The sequence below is a fragment of the Melozone crissalis genome, unplaced genomic scaffold (assembly GCF_028551555.1).
Source record: "Melozone crissalis strain CALT ecotype California unplaced genomic scaffold, PUWL_Pcris_2 ptg000045l_1, whole genome shotgun sequence".
Lineage (NCBI taxonomy): Eukaryota > Metazoa > Chordata > Aves > Passeriformes > Passerellidae > Melozone > Melozone crissalis.
Genome location: NW_026535823.1, coordinates 28,480,006 through 28,498,670, shown reverse-complemented (window position 1 = coordinate 28,498,670; position 18,665 = coordinate 28,480,006). Strand labels below are relative to the sequence as shown.

The 18,665-nt window shown below is 39.2% G+C and overlaps 1 protein-coding gene across 1 annotated transcript in view; it reads left to right on the top strand.

Annotated features, from left to right (window-relative positions):
• The window catches only part of USP24 (ubiquitin specific peptidase 24), a 61,312-nt gene that overhangs the window by 27,454 nt on the left and 15,193 nt on the right, over positions 1-18,665 (top strand). Inside the window, exons 18-48 of the mRNA XM_054285606.1 lie at positions 197-328; positions 640-751; positions 984-1,060; positions 1,916-2,056; positions 2,211-2,264; positions 2,442-2,557; positions 3,246-3,312; positions 3,475-3,585; positions 3,950-4,048; positions 4,127-4,297; positions 4,901-4,986; positions 5,122-5,215; positions 5,480-5,635; positions 7,936-8,033; positions 8,755-8,850; positions 9,312-9,540; positions 10,389-10,548; positions 10,827-10,982; positions 11,525-11,595; positions 12,316-12,476; positions 12,880-12,941; positions 13,276-13,467; positions 13,712-13,829; positions 15,150-15,294; positions 15,980-16,099; positions 16,327-16,452; positions 16,657-16,755; positions 16,966-17,048; positions 17,259-17,400; positions 17,758-17,877; positions 18,256-18,476. Coding sequence (XP_054141581.1) covers positions 197-328; positions 640-751; positions 984-1,060; positions 1,916-2,056; positions 2,211-2,264; positions 2,442-2,557; positions 3,246-3,312; positions 3,475-3,585; positions 3,950-4,048; positions 4,127-4,297; positions 4,901-4,986; positions 5,122-5,215; positions 5,480-5,635; positions 7,936-8,033; positions 8,755-8,850; positions 9,312-9,540; positions 10,389-10,548; positions 10,827-10,982; positions 11,525-11,595; positions 12,316-12,476; positions 12,880-12,941; positions 13,276-13,467; positions 13,712-13,829; positions 15,150-15,294; positions 15,980-16,099; positions 16,327-16,452; positions 16,657-16,755; positions 16,966-17,048; positions 17,259-17,400; positions 17,758-17,877; positions 18,256-18,476 — 3,815 coding nt within the window. The remainder of the gene's footprint in view (positions 1-196; positions 329-639; positions 752-983; positions 1,061-1,915; positions 2,057-2,210; positions 2,265-2,441; positions 2,558-3,245; positions 3,313-3,474; positions 3,586-3,949; positions 4,049-4,126; positions 4,298-4,900; positions 4,987-5,121; positions 5,216-5,479; positions 5,636-7,935; positions 8,034-8,754; positions 8,851-9,311; positions 9,541-10,388; positions 10,549-10,826; positions 10,983-11,524; positions 11,596-12,315; positions 12,477-12,879; positions 12,942-13,275; positions 13,468-13,711; positions 13,830-15,149; positions 15,295-15,979; positions 16,100-16,326; positions 16,453-16,656; positions 16,756-16,965; positions 17,049-17,258; positions 17,401-17,757; positions 17,878-18,255; positions 18,477-18,665) is intronic.

The following is an 18,665-nucleotide window of genomic DNA, read 5'->3' as shown; positions in this document are numbered from 1 at the left end:
TTTGCTTTTAGAAGCAAAGCCACAAAGTATGTTTAAAATAGAAATAAATCTCACAAACAGTTTCTGTTTCTAGGCTTTTCAAAGTGTGCTCTTGTTTGACAGCTAAATTTGCAAAAACAAAAAAAGATAGAATGTTCAGATTACTTGTTTCAGAGAGAAAAGTCTTAAGCTTGAGTTTTTGTTTCCTCTTTCTCAGTATTTGGAGGCACATCTAAAATTTTTGGCATTTTTTCTGCAAGAAGCCACCCTTTATTTGGGCTGGAATCGTGCCAGGGAGATCTGGGAATGCCTTGTAACTGGCCAGGATGTTTGTGAGTTGGACCGAGAGGTAAGAAAAACTTGAAAAGTTGGTTTCTGTGGTTGCAGAAGGAATTTTAATGGATCATGAGCAGCATGTGTGTTTGTTGAGACATGTGGAGTGTGAGTAGCAAACACATACTAGTCATGCATTTTATGCTTTGTGTAGGCTACAGAAGCCTCTATAACATGTGAGGTTACCATGAGATAAGATCTGAACCTCTTGCTGTAGATAAAACTTCTTCAAGATGAGTTACTGTGGTATCTGACATAGTTTGCTGTATAAAAATAAAATATTTGATGTGACAATGGGGTAAAATTATGTCTGCGTTTCGTTCACAGATGTGCTTTGAGTGGTTTACAAAAGGGCAGCATGATCTGGAGAGTGATGTGCAGCAACAGCTCTTCAAAGAGAAAATTCTTAAACTGGAATCATATGAAATTACTATGAATGGTAAGAAAATGGATTTGGTGAACAGATTTGGGGTTGAAATATATACCAGAAATTTGCTTCCTAAGCCTTCAAATCAAACATCTAACCAGTTCTACAAATCAATGCAGTAAAGGGATCTATCATTTTGAGCTTTTAGATGGAAAAGTTCATCTCCTGTATTTGATAACTGCTTTTTAAACAAAGAAACTGAGCCTGACCAGCATAAAAAATCTGCACCTTTTTTCACTTTCAGGTTTTAGTTTATTTAAAACATTCTTTGAAAATGTGAACTTGTGTGACCATCGGCTGAAGAGGCAAGGAACTCAGCTGGTGAGTTTGTTCTGGCAAGTTTGTTCCTGTGTCCTACCTGTGTCCTCTTAGGGACAGGAGGAGGTGAGACAAGGATTGAGTAGCAGCTGTTTGACATGGTCATATTTGTATTAAGGACCAGAATGTCCTTGTAGCATTAACATTGTTAAATTCTGAAGCTAAAATCTTGACAGTTCAGCAATTGAAAGCTGGTTTGTAGCTTGTAAAACTTTGCAGGAGGAAGGGTGAACTATTTTTTGAAAATAATCATGGATTCTAGTCTGTAATTTTTTTTCTTGTTCCTAGCAGTGAAAATCTTTTTTTTAATTATTTTTTATTTTTCTTCTTTGCATGGGAGTTAGATTTATCATATTTAAATTCTAACCTACTATAATTTTTTACTCTGAGCCTTCAGTGGTTTTGTTAAATTAATGGTTATATGTTAAGGAGTTTTCTGTAGGCATTTTAGATCTTTATCACAGAGAGCTTACTTCAAATGCAGGATTTTTTTGCCAAGTATCACAGCAGGTTTTGTGGTGGTTTGTTATGTGGTTAAGTTACCATGTTGACTTTTTTGAAACTAATTCCATTCTAGATTAAATTTCTCCATGCTTTTAAATTTTTTAATTTTTCAGTTGGCTTGACTGAGATTGTTCTTTGGAACTTGTTTATCTATCAGTAAACAATTTTTTTTCCTTGTATAAATACACAAATGTGCAGCAGTTGGTTTAACTTTGCACAGTGCCAAAGTTTGGCAGCATGTTGGAAAAGAAAATCTTTAAGTTTTAATCAAAATGTGCTTTTCCAACACTTTTGTCCCTCTGGTTCTTTTGTAAGAAATCCAGTCGTGTTTTACTGTTGTTCTTCCTTGTGTAGAGCGTAGAAAAACTGGAATTAATAGGAATGGATTTCATTTGGAAGATTGCAATGGAGTCACCAGATGAAGAAATTGCCAATGAAGCCATTCAACTGATAATAAATTACAGCTATATTAATCTAACTCCCAGATTGAAAAAGGTAGGCATATGTACATAAATGTCCTTTGACATTCATAAAGTCCTGATACTCTGCATGTTCAGCTGTGTGATTTGTTGGGTTCTGTCAGTTTATGGGTGGGTAACTCCCGTGATTTTAGTGTAAGTTCTAATTAATTTGTACACTTTATCTTTAGGATTCAGTTTCACTGCACAAGAAATTCATTGCTGATTGCTACACACGATTAGAGGTAAAGGACAAATTTTAATTATTCTAGTGCCTACATCCTTTTGATTATGTTTCTTAGAATAAGAATACTTGTCTATGATAATTCCATTTAAAGAAAAATATTCTTTCCACAAATATTTTTTGTCCTCTGAGCTTTCCAGGCCATCCTGACTGTCTCTTGCTCTGCTCTGTGTTGCAGGCAGCCAGCTCTGCACTCGGTGGTCCAACATTAACACACGCTGTCACCAGAGCTACAAAAATGCTCACAGCAACTGCCATGCCTACTGTGGCAACATCAGTTCAGTCTCCTTACAGGTAGGCCAGCCTCTCAAGGAATAAAGAACAAAATAGACATTTGCTCCCAGCTGCTTCCTACAAGATTTTGAGTGCTAATTAAAAATCTCAGTAATTGGTAGTTGTAAATTCTGGTGGTTCTTCAACTGAATATTCCAATTGCTATGCAATGGGAGTTCCAGAGATTTTGGAAAAAACTGTGTTTAAAAACAAAACAACAGGGAAACAAAGAAAACCAAAGCTAAATAGATATTAAAAAACCCCAAAACAATGGGTCAAAACCAAAAAAAAACCTTGCCTCCAGCCCCCCAAAAACCAAAACCAACCAACCAAAACAAAACAAAAAACCCTACAGGTTATTACCAGCCTATTAATCATGTAATATTTCTGAGGCAGTGGGTGTGGTTCTTCTTAAATTAGGAGAGAAAAGGTTGTTTTTTCAACCTCAAGCTTAATTTAGTTATACCTGAATATGTGTAACTTAAATATAGGAGCATAGGGTGGGACCTTTAGAAACATGAATCTTCCTTTGGAGCTGGCAACATCTCAAGCAGTACAACATGAGCCTCTTTTCCTAGTTCATTTCTGCTGAATTAACTCCAAGTTTCAGGAGGTGCCTTTAAAACCAGACAATTCAGGGTAGTTACCCATGGGTGTTGGAAATGAATCTGCAAGACAAGTTACTCTTGTTTTCAATGTTTATCTTTAGGTCAACTAAACTTGTAATAATTGAGAGGCTGCTGCTGTTGGCAGAGCGTTATGTGATAACAATAGAGGTAAGATGTTTCATTTCCTATAAGGCAATGCTAAGAACACAACTTCCAATTTTATTAAAAACCAGTAAAAGTTATTTAAACATGCAATCCTAGTTACCCACCATCACAGAAATGGCTTTGTTTTCAAGAGTGATGTTTACTGTCATCCTTCTCTTCCTGCAGGACCTTTACTCTGTTCCCAGAACTATTCTACCTCATGGTGCCTCTTTCCATGGACATCTTTTAACCCTTAATGTTACATATGAGTCTACCAAAGATACCTTCACCATAGAGGTAGGTGTGCCATGAACTGTTGGTTATGTAGCCACTCTTGGTGGGTTTTATGCCTGGACTGAATAGAGTAACATGGTTATAAAGATTCCAGTCAGCTTGAAAACTCTTCTTGAATATGTTAAAAATATGTACATGGAAGTGTCTGTGGACCAAATGTATTTTGATCATTAAATTCCAGGATGGGAAAAATGAGTTTTTTTGCTCACTGTGGGTGTTGGAGCATTTCTGTGCTGTCCTACCCTGACACTCTTACAAAAAATACTTTTACCACCCTGTGCAGGAAGACTCTTTCAGAAGATTTTAATTTTTCTTGGCATTTACTGCTCAAGCAGACTTACTGAACCAGTGTTGTTTAATTTCACAGGCTCATAGCAATGAAACTGTAGGAAGTGTCAGGTGGAAGATAGCAAAGATGTTGAATTCACCTGTGGAAAATATACAGATATTTGCCAATGACAGCCTGGTATGTTAACCACAAAGAATTCCCATTCTTGATGAAATTGAGTATTTTTTCCAGAACTAAATAAATACTTTCTTGCAGCTAACAGTAAACAAAGATCAGAAACTACTGCATCAGCTGGGCTTCTCTGATGAACAAATCCTTACAGTAAAAACATCAGGAAGTGGGACTCCATCAGGGAGCTCTGCAGATTCCTCAACCAGCTCCAGCAACAGCAGCAGTGTATTTAGTTCTTCCTATGCAATGGAACAGGTACAATATGACCTGAAGCCTTCCCTCAGATTTTTCCTGAAGCAGGGATAGATGGGGGAGAGAGTAGGAGCTCCAGTAACATCCTCCAATCTTTAGTAATCTGGTTTTGCTTTCAAACTGCAATTGAAACAGATAATCTAAATACAAAACTGCCTTGAGCATGCAGGTTGGATTTTATAATCTGTACTCTGTCACCTATGGTAGCCTGCTTGGTGTTTATTCATCTCTGCAGGGACTTTTAAACAAATAGGACCCATCTGGTTTAATTTTGAGATTGTGTTTGTTGAGGGTAGAGATTTCCACATTTTCACTACTAAAAAGCTGCAGTAAAAGTGAAAGTAAAGTAAACTAAGAAGCATCAACTGGCATGTTCAGAGCACTCTTGATCTGCTTTGTATTTTGCTTTTCATAACAGCTGACTTCAAAAATAGACTGTTAAAAGGGAAATGAAATTATCTAAATATTGTCTCAGCCTAGAAAGTAGCTGGGATTTTTGTGGGTCAGGTTGGCATCTGGGCCACTTGCTTCAGTGAAGAGCTTTGTTAAATTTACATGTAACAGAGAAGGGAGAAAAAGACCTTTGTACTTCTGCTCAATTCTCAGGAGAAATCCCTCCCTGGAGTCGTCATGGCTCTCGTGTGCAATGTGTTTGATATGCTTTACCAGCTTGCCAACCTGGAGGAGCCAAGGTAAGCAGATTAAATGGTTACTAAATATTAAAGAACTGCTCTCAGTGCCCACTTTGAATATTCCACTGTGTGCAGGCACCAGGCCAGTGTGGCTGAGCCCTTGTTTTGTGCCTGTAACTTGGGATTTCTTTTCAGGATAACGCTGCGAGTGAGGAAACTTCTGCTCCTGATTCCCACTGACCCAGCTATTCAGGAAGCTCTTGATCAGCTTGATTCCCTGGGAAGGAAGGTATGGATTTAATAATTGATCATGGTGAGCTACACAAAGAGGATTTTACTACCAGCTTCCTTAAATTCCCCGTCAGATTATTGTACACAGAGAGTTTGAAACTTACAGCAAAATAATATTCATGTTAAGTCAATGCTTATTATTGACTTATTTCCAAGCAGCCAGAGGTGAGAGGGTCATTATAGGGGTTGTAGGAAATGGATTCCCAATTGCAGCAAAACAGAGGAGTCTCAAAATATTTCTTCTGTGGCTTTTTCTTCCTAGAAAACACTGCTTTCAGAATCCAGTTCTCAGTCCTCAAAATCCCCATCCTTGTCTTCAAAACACCAACATCAGCCCAGTGCCAGTTCAATACTAGAAAGTCTTTTCAGATCTTTTGCTCCAGGCATGTCCACGTTCAGAGTGCTCTACAATTTAGAGGTAAGAAAACAAATTTGCTGCGTTCTGTGTTTCTGAGCAGTAAGAGTTAAGTATTTCTAGGTGTTTTGGGCAGGAGTCCACTGTGATGGGGTCATTATGAAAAATGCAAATATTGTGACATAGTCTGCTTTTCTACATGTGGTAAATTTTACACAATAAAAGGGACAGAAAATTTCCTTTCAGAGACTTTACTGAGAAACCAGGCCCTTTGTGTGATTTGCAATGTGGAAGAAGTGGAGAGGAGCAAAGAAACATCAAATTCTTATTGGATTGGATAAAATTCCTGCTTGAATCTCTAGATTTCTGAATATGCAATTTATAGTGTGTGTATATATAAAATATATATATTTTTTAAAGTTGGCCTTTAGAAATTAATGGGAGCTATTTTAAGTTGGATTGGTTTTGTTTGATTAAATTTGTCAGAAACTTCTGTACTGTGTAAGTCTCCCATTTTCTGTCTAAGTAGGCGTGTTTCTCCAAAGCATTCAGTTGGGAGGAGTTTTCACTATCCAAACATGCAGAGCTTTTGCCAAGAGGCCTCTGGCCTGTTTTGGCTGCACAGGTAGAGTGGAATACATAGAATACATAGAAATCTTTTACACCTAAGCATTCTCCTACATTCTTTAGCCAAAGTCCTGGATAGAGCCCTGTAAAGATTTTTTAAGGATTACAGGAGTTCAGCTGGTGTTGCTGGTAGGACACAGTAACCTGCACACTAAAAGCTGGACACTGTTTAGCTCTACTTGCAGGTCCTACTCTTTATAAGGACCCATGACAAATGTGATTTGAGCAACTTGAGGTTGGAGGACCAATTGCCAACTGCTTGCAGAACATTAGACAAAATTATTCTCTTCCTTCATGGTGTGTGCCAAGATTACTGTAGGAATTTTCTTGTGGTTGCTTCCTTTTAGGTTTCCACAGTCTAATGTTAGCTCTTCATCTTCCTACACTGTCATCACACTCCTGCCTTAGGATTCCCCCTTTTCTGTACAGCTGGAGTGAAAGATACTTGATTATGTCTTTGAAATATGTTGACAAGTTCTACAACTCAAAGCAAATGGTTTAGGGTGTCTTGTTGAGCTGACAGGTTATATAGCAGTAGGATGGGACAGTTATCTGCTATTTCTGTGCCAGAGAAAATAATGAAAGCAAGTAATAAACTGCTTGCTTTTCTGGCAAGGGATGAGAAGTCATAAATTGGATTAGATGTGGAGATTATATGAGTGGACTTGTTCCTCAACACCAGTCAAGCCAAATAGAAGATGGTTTTTCTCAGGAAAAGGAGTATATGCTTTTTTATCCCCTCAGCTGGTGATCTGGTGAAAAGATGGGAACCAGTCTGAGCTGCTTTCTGAAAAAAATGTGCACAGGAAATTTGCAGAACATATGAAAGAGATGAAAATTGAATGTTGCAGATGTCCAGGGCGTGATAAGATTTCATGCCTGGAACTCTGTAAAACATTCTTCTGATCTGGGAACCTGGAGGGAGATGTATTTTGTTTGCAGCATTTTTGGCTGTACATGCCAAGGAGACTTCTCAAGAAAGTGAATAATATCTGGGGTTTTTCTGGGATTTTGGGAGGGCACAGGGTTTCTTTGGTTGATGGTTTTGGGGTTTCTGTGGGGGGTTTTTTGGTGGCTTGGTTTGTTTGGGTGTTGGGTTTTTTTAATGTCAAGTGAAACAGATTATAAGAAGATTATAAATAAGAACTGACCCACAGAGACCACAGACTTCCTTCTGGCCATGTTTCTGAGTGTATTTGCACTCTGAAATGTCATGCTGATTTAAAACAGGAGTGATGATAGAGAGGTATCTAGAGGCCTGATGTTCATAAGGCCTCTAGAATTACCTGAGCCATGTTTTACAAAGAAACACCAGAATAATAGTGGTACAATTATATTTCAGAAGGTGTGACTATTAAGTAAGCCATTTGTACAATGTTTTATGGGATAATGTGAATTGAAAATCCAGAAAATCCAAGAAGAATTTGGGCTCCTAAGAAGCGCCAAATGAACCAAAATATGACATTCCATGTACTTAATCTGTTCCCTTAACATATAAACTGCAGTGACAATAGAATGCTTTGATTCAGAATAAACATCTGTAGGTGCCATGGTTATTCTAAATATTTGAGATTTATTGAGTATATGAGATTTCTCACTGACTACAGTTTTGTGTAAGTGTATTAATAATTGCTTCATTTGTAGTGGTTTTTTTTTCTGTTAAACCTTCAAACTTCAACAGGTAAAGAACACTAAGAGGGGTGGTAGTTTACATCTGCTCATTTATTTTATTGTAGGTGCTGAGCTCCAAGCTGATGCCAACTGCAGATGATGAAATGGCAAGAAACTGTGCCAAGTCTTTCTGTGAAAACTTCCTCAGAGCAGGAGGTTTGAGGTTAGATTTCAAAACCTTGACTCAATTTGTAGCACTTCATTTAGTTAGCAGTGTGGGTTTCCTATTTCCACACTGTAGCAGACTAATACACCTGTCAGCTTCTTCTTCTGAGAAAAAAAATCCACCCAAGGCTGTTTCACCACTGTCCAGTAGCTGTCATATTTAAGAGAGTACATGTTGTTAAATCTCAAAATGAAGTTAGGCACAAATAAGCTTGTGGAATGTAGCTTGTACTAAAGTAGTTGATACTTGGATAGTTTGTGACATTTAAGTATTTCAATTCAAATTTTCAAGTGCACACATTGCTCTCTTCTGTGTGGACACCAGTGGACATTTTCAGTAGTCACAGTATGGCTCATGCAGTAGGAACTAAATTGAATTTGTAATTAGTCTTGAAAATTCAGACTCCTCATTTAAGAGTTGAGGCACAGTGTGAGTGGTTTGGAAGACCTGACAATACTGATTGTGTGAGATTTATCAAGTATACTTTGCTCTTAGTAACTCTATCCATGACACTCCTCTGCCCGAGAGATCTTGAAGCATTTTCCAACAGGAGCAGAAAGCTTCCATCTGTAGACATAAAGGAGAAAATGAAGATGTTGGCCTCCAAAGAAGTCAGTTTGAACTGGAACTCAGCTGAGTGGATAGGAGGAAGGAAGGATAGAGACAAATTAATTGAAACATTTCCAAATGGAGTCTGTCTTATCGATTTGTTTTTAAGTTTGGTGGTGAATGTGATGCAGAGAGATTCCATCCCATCAGAGGTGGACTATGAAACAAGACAAGGAGTCTATTCCATCTGCCTGCAGCTTGCAAGGTATGTAACTGCTGCTCATTAGAGAAAGTGCTGCTTTCTTGGCTTTTAGCATGCAGCTTTTAATATTTAAGATTATTGGCACTTTGAGTTCTGTTCCATTCACTCTGCAAGCATTCAAATACAAGGCTGATGTTTTTACTCTGTGCATGCAGGTTCTTGCTGCTTGGGCAGACAATGCCCATGATGTTTTCATTCTGTGCATGCAGGTTCTTGCTGCTTGGGCAGACAATACCCATGCTGTTTTTACTCTGAATGCAGGTTCTTGCTGCTTGGGCAGACAATGCCCATGATGTTTTTACAAGTTCTTGCTGCTTGGGCAGACAATGCCCATGATGTTTCTACTCTGAATGCAGATTCTGGGTGCTTGGGCAGACAATGCCCATGATGTTTTTACTCTGTGCATGCAGGTTCTTGCTGCTTGGGCAGACAATACCCATGAAGTTTTTTCTCTGTGAATGCAGGTTTTTGCTGGTTGGGCAGACAATGCCCACCCTGCTGGATGAGGATTTCATCAAGGATGGGGTGGAAGCTCTGTCCTCGCGGCCCTTCCGCAACGTGAGCCGGCAGGCCAGCAGGCAGATGTCCATCTGTGGCACTCCTGAGAAGTCCTCCTACCGCCAGCTCTCCGTGTCTGACAGATCCTCCATCAGGGTAGAAGAAATCATCCCAGCTGCAAGAGTTGCCATACAAGTAAGGAAGTGTTGGATGGTTCTGATGTAGCGGTGTCATCTCCAATGACAGCTGTATAACTCTGAGATTTTTAATCAGTCTTTTATGCAAGTTTTTGCCCTGGCTCCATTTAAAAGTCCCTGAAAATCTTGTCTCTTCCAATCTTGATCTGAATTTTAACATATTTTCATAACTTATTTTGGCACTACAAAGGGAAGCAGTACCCCAAAACTGCTTACAAGAAATAGATGTACACAGAAGTCTTACTTGTGATTTGTCTTCAGTCACACTTAACTCTTAAGATCTTACTCTTGTTAATTCTCTGAATTGAAAGGAGAAGGTTCCTGCGTGAACTTGTGGCTTTATAATCCATGATACTTTGAATTAGAAAGAGTTGGACAAGCTTTTTCCAAATAGCTCATTAAAAATTAAATTTGCTTGATGGTACTGTGGAGAAAAAGGATTTTTTTAAATTTATTTTCAGTACCTTAAAAAAATGTTGTTTGAAAGCCCATTGAGTCCAGTTGAAAGAAACTTCATAGTTAATGTGACAAGTATGCTGTGTTAGGTTGTTGGGCTTCCCAAATGGATTGAACGATTGAAGTCAGCATGCCTGCCTCCAGATAGGTGGCAAGGGTATCTATCCTCGTGGTGAATTAAAAAATTAATTACATCTCCTAAGATAGCAATACCAATCTCTCATTGGGAACAAAGACACTCTTGAATCCTTGAACCTGTATAGAGAAGAAAGTGGAAAACAAATGTAAATGTCAATTTGACCTGATCTAAAAGATACATTCCTCTCATCCCTGTGATTAACAAGCATTGTTGAATATCACAGAAGTGACTGCTGTTTCTTGTTCCTCCAGACCATGGAGGTGAATGATTTCACCTCCACAGTGGCTTGTTTCATGCGCCTCTCGTGGGCTGCTGCTGCAGGACGCCTGGACCTCGTGGGAAGCAGTCAGCCCATCAAAGAGAGCAACACTCTCTTCCCTGCTGGGATTAGAAACAGACTTAGCAGCTCAGGTGGGTTAACTGGGTCCCTAAACCAGTCTAAAAGCATTTGGTTTAATCTTAATTGAACACTTCAGGAGTTTGAAACTGAATTCATTCAATGTTCATCCTCTTGGATCTCCCCCAGCCTGGGACGTTATACAACTAAATTACAAAAAATCTGAGCAAATTTATGTACATTCGTCAAGGATTCAGAGAAATTTTTGAATTGCAGAGAACTGTCCAAAAGCTGAAAACATCTGAGTAAAATTTAATAAATTACAGGACTTGTTCTTTGTTTTTTAATGCAGGAAGTAACTGCAGTTCAGGAAGCGAAGGGGAGCCCACGGCGCTGCACGCTGGGATCTGTGTGAGGCAGCAGTCTGTGTCCACCAAAGATGCTCTCATTGCTGGGGAAGCCTTGTCTCTCTTAGTAACCTGCCTTCAGCTACGTAGTCAGCAGCTAGGTATGGAAAAAAATTGGATTATTCAGTATTTGGAGTATAAGCCAGGTGGAAGGAGGCTTTTGGATACAGTCAACTGAAAAAAAAATAATTCGAAACTTGTAGCTTTGTTAGCTGAGACAGCTCAAGCAAAAATACAACATTTCATTAAAAATTGCAGGGATTTTTTTTCCAGGACTGAAATAAGGCATGTAGTGGTATGCTTCAGTAAAATGTTTTGGGAAAGCTGACTTACTGCCAGAATATAAATATTTGCACTGCTTTTGAAGTCTGTAATTCTGTAAGTGCTGCTGTTAGCATAGCTCCTGTTTAGTACTTGAGTCTTTGTGTACAGGAAGTGTAAACACTGGTGGTGCAGGAAGGCAAGGAAAATGCTGTTATATCATGGTGGCAGCCTCTGCTGAGGGAAGGAAATCAGGAAATAGCCTTTACTGCTTTTCAGTATTGATGTCCTCTAGGTCCTGTGTTATTTTAATGCAAGACCGTAACTGACTTATTTTAAAATATTATTTTTAATAAGATAGCCTGGTACTCTTCTGTTCCAGGATCTTTTTACAATTTGCCTTGTGTTGCTGATTTCATCATTGATATTCTGCTTGGATCACCAAGTGCTGAGGTGAGAGTCTTCCTCTAAATGCTCCTTCTGAAATGTGTATGTTTTGATAATTTCATATGGTCTGAACATAAAATTGTTTATTGCAAGTATTCCCACAGATTACTATTTGAATAAATAACCTTTGTATAATTGTTGGTAATTCCAGTATCTGGTGATGGGTTGATAGAAAATGCTGTAGTATTACATTTTCTAGGCTTGTTTCATCCATGAGATGCACAGGACTGTGCTGTGACTGGTCTAAAGAAAATGTCTCATTTTGGTGACACAAATTCTGTAAAACTAGTACCTTCCCTAAAGTTTCAAGTAACTTTGATTTGAGTAAAATTTGATGGATACTTCTGAACTTTTGAAAATTTATTCCAAGTGTTGGAACCCTCCTAAAACTCATTCTTTTTGATATAAGATTATCTTGGATATTCTAAAATCTATTGACTTTTATGCTTACCTCATTTCATCATGTGTCATCTATTTATTTTGCATGAAGTCATTGCATCTCACCCTTTATCTGTATTTACAATTTGTGTTTCTCAGAGCTTTTCCCTCAGGGACGACCAGGGTTTGTTACATTCCTAGAAACCCTGGCTGATGGGTGCAGAGCTCATACCTGGTTTGCACCATTGCAATGCGCATCTTTTCTGTTAGATTTCTAACTTAACAGGAGTGTGGGGGATTTTTGCAGCCCTTGAGTAACTGCTGGCAATGACAATGACCCCGTTGCAGATTCGTCGCGTTGCCTGTGACCAGCTGTACACCCTGAGCCAGACAGACACATCAGCTCACCCAGATGTGCAAAAGCCAAACCAGTTCCTCCTGAGTGTTGTTCTTGGGGCACAGCTGCCTCTCTGGTCACCAACCAGCATCATGAGAGGAATCAACCAGAGGTAAGTCACATGTGTGTTTATGGAGGAAGAAAATCTGACACATTTTGAAATGAGCAGCACTGTGGAAGCTCTGAGGAAAAAGGGATTGCACTTGGCAAGTGTTGGAGGTAAATATCCTGCAATTTCTAGAGGAGTAACTGAGAAGTTAAAGCATGTTTTTATTTTATTGTCAACTGACAACTAACTACAATTGCCATGAGGTGAGGGAAGAAATGAGGATTCAATATAATTGCTAACATTCAGAAGTAGCTGTTGGAAAGGATTTTTTTTTAAGCTGCAACATGCAGAAGCACACCTAAATGCTGCTTTGGGTTAGATGGACAGAGCACACACACTTTAAAGACAACTGGTTAGAGAAAATTTGATTTTAATTAAACCTTTTTTCTATGTATATCTGTTTCAGACTTTTGTCCCAGTGTACAGAATACTTTGACCTGAGATGTCAATTACTGGATGACCTGACATGTAAGTATGTGCAGACACCTGATTCCTTCATTCTGATGGCAGCTTCCAAGCTGTAGAAAAGAAGTAGAATTGCCTGCAGAAGAGGGCTACTACACCTTGAACTCAGAGTGACCTATCAGTGCGCTGCCTGGCATGGTCTGTTCTTGGCACTGGGTAGCTGCAGGCAACTCATTCCTTGTGGAAAGTGAACTGAGCTCCCTGGTGGAAGGTTTACTTGATACACATGAGGGCAAAACTAGACCGTTACCAAACTGTTTGAAATTCTTTGTATTTACATTCTACATTTCCAAAGCTGCTATTTTTTACTGTGTTCCTTTTTTTATTTTCCTTGAAGCATCAGAAATGGAGCAGCTGAAGATCAGCCCAGCTGCCATGTTAGAAGATGAGATCACTTGGCTGGACAATTTTGAGCCGAACCGCACGGCGGAGTGTGAGACCAGTGAGGCTGACAACATCCTGTTAGCAGGACACTTGAGGCTCATCAAGACTCTCCTCTCACTCTGTGGGGCAGAGAAGGAAATGGTTGGTGAGTATTCCCCTTTAAATTGACTAGACTGCTGTGAATTCTGCATTAACACATGACTGGACAGTCATGTGAAGACATCAGTAGAAGTGATACAGAGCTATAAGGACTGGGTTTAGCAGTACCTTTAATATTTGATAAAGCATTTGTTGTTGTGGTGCTATGAAGTGGTTTTGTTGTTATGAAACACCTTTTTGGCATTTGCAATGATAATGTAAATGTTTAACAGTAGATTGCTGTGTTTCAGGTTCATCTTTGATTAAGCCATTGTTGGATGATTTCCTGTTCCGAGCATCCAGGATTATTCTGAACAGCCATTCCCCAGCAGGCAGTGCTGCAATCAGCCAGCAAGACTTCCATCCAAAGTAAAAACGATCTTTTTTTTTTTTCATTTTATGTTGAGTTTTGTCTTCAATGTCATAAATGCAAATGTCAGAATTAAACCCTACAGATAGCAGGATTTAATACCAGTGGTGGAGCATTTCTCCTGTTTTCTACATTTCCTACATAAATGCCCAAATAGCATTTTATACATTTTTGTGTGATCCAATATCCTTGCATTTCTGTACTTCAAAGTCTGTGCTTTGTTAGATCAATGATGAACTTCAGGCACAACTGAGTGCTGATTTCATGAGTCCAAAGAATATTCCTTTAGCTTGTTACTGCTTGGAAAGTTGGCTAAATTGGAGCATGAGCAGGAAATTAATTTCCCAAGCTCCTTGTAAAAGAGAATCTCAAAAGTTCCAGTTCTTTCTTTTTCCCTTCTCCCTACCTATTTTGTAAAAAAGTTAACACCAAGCAAGTCTCCTTGCACCTGAGAAAGCTGATGGAGCCCAGAATAGATCAACTGGAGAAAAAAGAGTGGGCTTTCTCCTTCCTGTCACAGCTTTTATGGCCATACAATATCTGAAGGGGTGGGTGTAAATTAGCTCATGTGGATTTCTGAGCTAATGCAGCTGGATTGTTTGTGTTGCACTGAGTAGTTGGTGTTAGATCAGGCATATCCTCATTACCTTGCCACAAACCCACAAGAAGTTTCCAGTGAATCATTTAAGAACCCCTGAAATGAATGGGACTTGATCTACCTTGGTGTTTGGTCCAGCTTTGTTCCACTGCAGTTCATCCCAAGCATGCTCTTTTTTTTTTGCCTAGTGTAAATAAAGCCTTTGGCCTTCAGAAGAAAGGGCTGCTGTGCTGAATGACTGCTGAAAAGAGCTGAGTTGGGAGGGTTTTGGTCTAGCTCAGGTCTAAGCTCATCTGTTGTAGCAAGGATGTTGTCTGGTCTAGTTCTTCCCAAGTTTCCCTCCCTGTAAAAAAGTCATTTTGTCTCCATCAGTGTTACATGATGGAAAGTGTCTGTTTGTCCTCAAACATGCAACCAATTCTGTCTCCTTTTAGAGCACTTCCTTTTCCTTCTACTGAATGTTAGCAAGTGTATCCATGTCAGTAAAGGAGGCTTGTTTAAAGGAGTATTCTTCTTGCCACTTTTCTCATTGGATTCTTCCCCATTCTCCTACCCCAGGAAAATTTTAAAAAAAGCACTCTGCAGTCCCTCAGGAGTGTTTAATCACTCAAAGTGTTCTTTAGAACATTAATTGTTGCCTGTTCTGAGTAATACAGCTTTCTGGAATTAGAAATAATTGAGTCATCTAGCCAGTAGCTCTCAGCTGTGGTTTTCTTTGCAGGTGCAGCACAGCAGACAGCAGATTAGCTGCTTATGAGGTGCTGGTAATGCTGGCTGATAGCTCACCCTCCAATCTCCAGCTTATTACAAAGGAGCTGCTTTCCATGCACCACCAGTGTGACCCTGCACTCAACAAGGAGTTTGATGTAAGCAAGAAGCTTTTTTTATTTGTGTCAGCATGGTTTGGAGTGCTGGGCATGGTTCACTTTGTTGCTTGTTTCATGAGGTTTCCATGATCTTCAGTTTAAAATGCCACAATGCAGCTAAGGGGAAATGCAGATACATTTGATCTTCCTCAGAAGCAGATACTCCAGTGTGTCTTTGTTATTATCTGAGTAAGAAAGAATTTCCTAAATATCACAGATTTTCTTTATTATTACATTTTAGGCCATTTTCAACAGTGTTGTGCAATGTGTTAAATATTTAAATGACTGCATACAGCAGTCTTGCAGTTTTTCAGAATTTATTCCTGGTTTTCCATTAAATTGTTCTTAACAGCTCACATACAAGGGGGAGAGGTTTTAAACTGAAAGAGGGTCGTTTTAGGTTACATATCAGGAAGAAACTGTTCCCTGTGAGGGTGGGAAGGCCCTGGCACAGGTTGCCCAGAGAAGCTGTGGCTGCCCCATCCCTGGAAGTGTCCAAGGCAGGATGGATGAGGTTTGGAGCAACCTGGCGTAGTGGAAGGGGTGGAGCTGGATTAAGGTCCCTTCCTACTCATACCATTCTGTTTTTCTACAATACAAAGGTGGTTATAAAAGCTATAGAATGTTGTTGGAGTCTCATATTTTTTATAAGTTTTTGGGACAAAAAATGTGTTTGTCGTTCCAGTACCTTCCACCTGTGGACAGTCGCTCCATTTCTGGATTTGTGGGACTGAAGAATGGTGGTGCTACTTGTTACATGAATGCTGTTTTCCAGCAGCTGTACATGCAGCCTGGTCTTCCAGAGGTAATTAGTTCAGCATCCAATAAAATCCTCTTTTTGGAATTACTTTCACTTGAACCACTTCATCTTAGCACCATTTGTAAATAAGTTGCAAAATGAAAAGTCAACTGTGTGCGTATAAATATGCACAATAAATACATAAATTTTAAGTTGTAGTGCTGTGGGCCATGACAGCTTATAGTAATGATTTTTCCAAAATAAATTTAATAAGGTTATTTGTTTCCTTGCAGGCCTTGCTTTCCATTGATGATGATACTGACAATCCTGATGACAATGTGTTCTATCAAGTTCAATCTCTTTTTGGTCATTTGATGGAAAGCAAGCTACAGTATTATGTACCTGAGAACTTTTGGAAGGTATTGCCTCTTTTTGTTTAGAATCTATAGCTTTTCTGCTTAAAAAGTAATCATTTATTCAGCCTTTATCAATTGCAGAATTTATTAAGTAAGCTCTAATTCAAAAACCAAAACATGCTGGAATAAATTTATATTAAAAATGCTTTTCTTAGTGATATATATATGAAACAACTACCTTTCAACATATATTTATATTTTATATAGATTTTCAAGATGTGGAATAAGGAACTTTATGTTAGAGAGCAACAGGATGCTTATGAGTTCTTCACCAGTCTTATAGATCAAATGGATGAGTACCTCAAGGTAAAAACCTCAGCAATTTCTTTTCTGTTTCATATGCATATCCTTGGTACCTTTTTTCTCTTTTTGCTTTGATGTCTAGAAAAGAGGCAGAGAGCCATTTAGCTTATGTTATAATCTGCACAGTATTCAGGAGTTTAAAATTCCTACTGATTTCTTGGTCTTCCACCCTGCAATATATCACACTGATGTCTAACTTTACATCTCCAACAGAAAATAGGAAGAGACCAAATATTTAAGAATACTTTTCAAGGAATCTTCTCTGATCAGAAGATCTGCAAGGACTGTCCTCACAGGTAATGTCACATTCAGTGCATCAGTTACCAAGTTATGTGTTCCCAGAACTATTAAAATATGTATGTCAAAGTAGCACTGGAAAGTAGAGAAATGCCCCTGTGAGCATCACAGCTTTGATAACTGTGGGGCAAATGCAACATTCTTTCCTAAACATCTGTCTTGTTCCTGCCAGCTGGTAAATCCTAATCTGTTTTTCTTCTTGAATTTAGGTATGAGCGTGAGGAAGCCTTCATGGCTCTCAACCTTGGTGTGACTTCATGTCAAAGCCTGGAAATATCACTGGATCAGTTTGTTAGAGGAGAGGTTCTGGAAGGAAGCAATGCATACTACTGTGAAAAGTGCAAAGAAAAGGTATTGATTCTTAATTTTTGTGAAAGAAGATTCATGTGCAGTTTGATTTTTTTTCTAAGCTTTACATAGTCGTGGAAAACATGCTTAGATGTTGCTCACTCTTGCTGCATTGAAGACAAAGGTTCAGTGCCTCTAAAAGTTTAAAATAAACTAAAAGTTTAGAGGGATGGCAGGATGGTAAAGTTTTGTGTAATGAATTGAGATGTACCCCAGTATGGATACATATCCCTATAGACACCCTGGCTTCTGTGGACACCTATGACTCCCCATGGCTGGATTTTCACTGTGACTCTCTAGAAGGATGCTGCACATGGCCTGGGGTGTCAGATAGAGGTGATATTCTTGTTTCTTTTCAAGAGAACTACAGTGAAGCGCACCTGCATTAAGGTTTTGCCCAGCCTGCTGGTGATTCACCTGATGAGATTTGGCTTTGATTGGGAGAGTGGCCGTTCTATTAAATACGATGAACAAATAAGGGTAAGAAAAGTTTGCTTTATGGTGCCTTCCCCAGCTACTTTGTGTAGTGGACTCTCATTCTTCCTGTTCATTTTTCCTTTTTTCCCCCACATTTTGATGCAGGGATTTTATAACATGGTAGTGCTACAGAAAAGAAGTGTTTTTCCTTTGAGCTTTCCTTGTTTTCAACATTCTTGGGGTCCTTTTGGAAAGCAAGGCAAAAAACCTCCTTAAAGAGAGTTTGTTATTTAACATCTGTGTAAGAAGCATAAGAAGTTGAAGTTCCATGTTTTCCTTTGGTGTTCCCGATGTGGGAAGTATTGATACCATTCTCATAAAATTACACAAAGCAATACACACTGCAATGTCTTGATTAATCCAAAGTATCTCTTCAAACAGTTTCCCTGGATGCTGAACATGGAACCTTACACTGTGTCAGGGATGGCTCGTCAGGACTCGTCCTCAGAAGTGGGGGAAAACGGCAGGAGCACAGAGCAGGGAGGAGGAGGCTCCCCAAGGAAGAAGGTTGCCCCTACAGAGAACTACGAGCTCGTTGGTGTGATTGTCCACAGTGGCCAGGCTCATGCAGGGCACTACTACTCCTTCATCAAGGACAGGAGGTAACGGGCAAGAAGGTTCGTGGGGGAGGTTTCAGAGCTGTCTAAAGGCTTCTTGTTCTGGGAAGGTGCATGGATCCATCCAGAGCTCTTCTGGAACCACTCTTCCCTTTCTCAGCACCTGTCATGAGGCAATGACACAGTGATGTGGGACATCACAGAGTAAAATTCTCATTAATTCTTATGTACCTT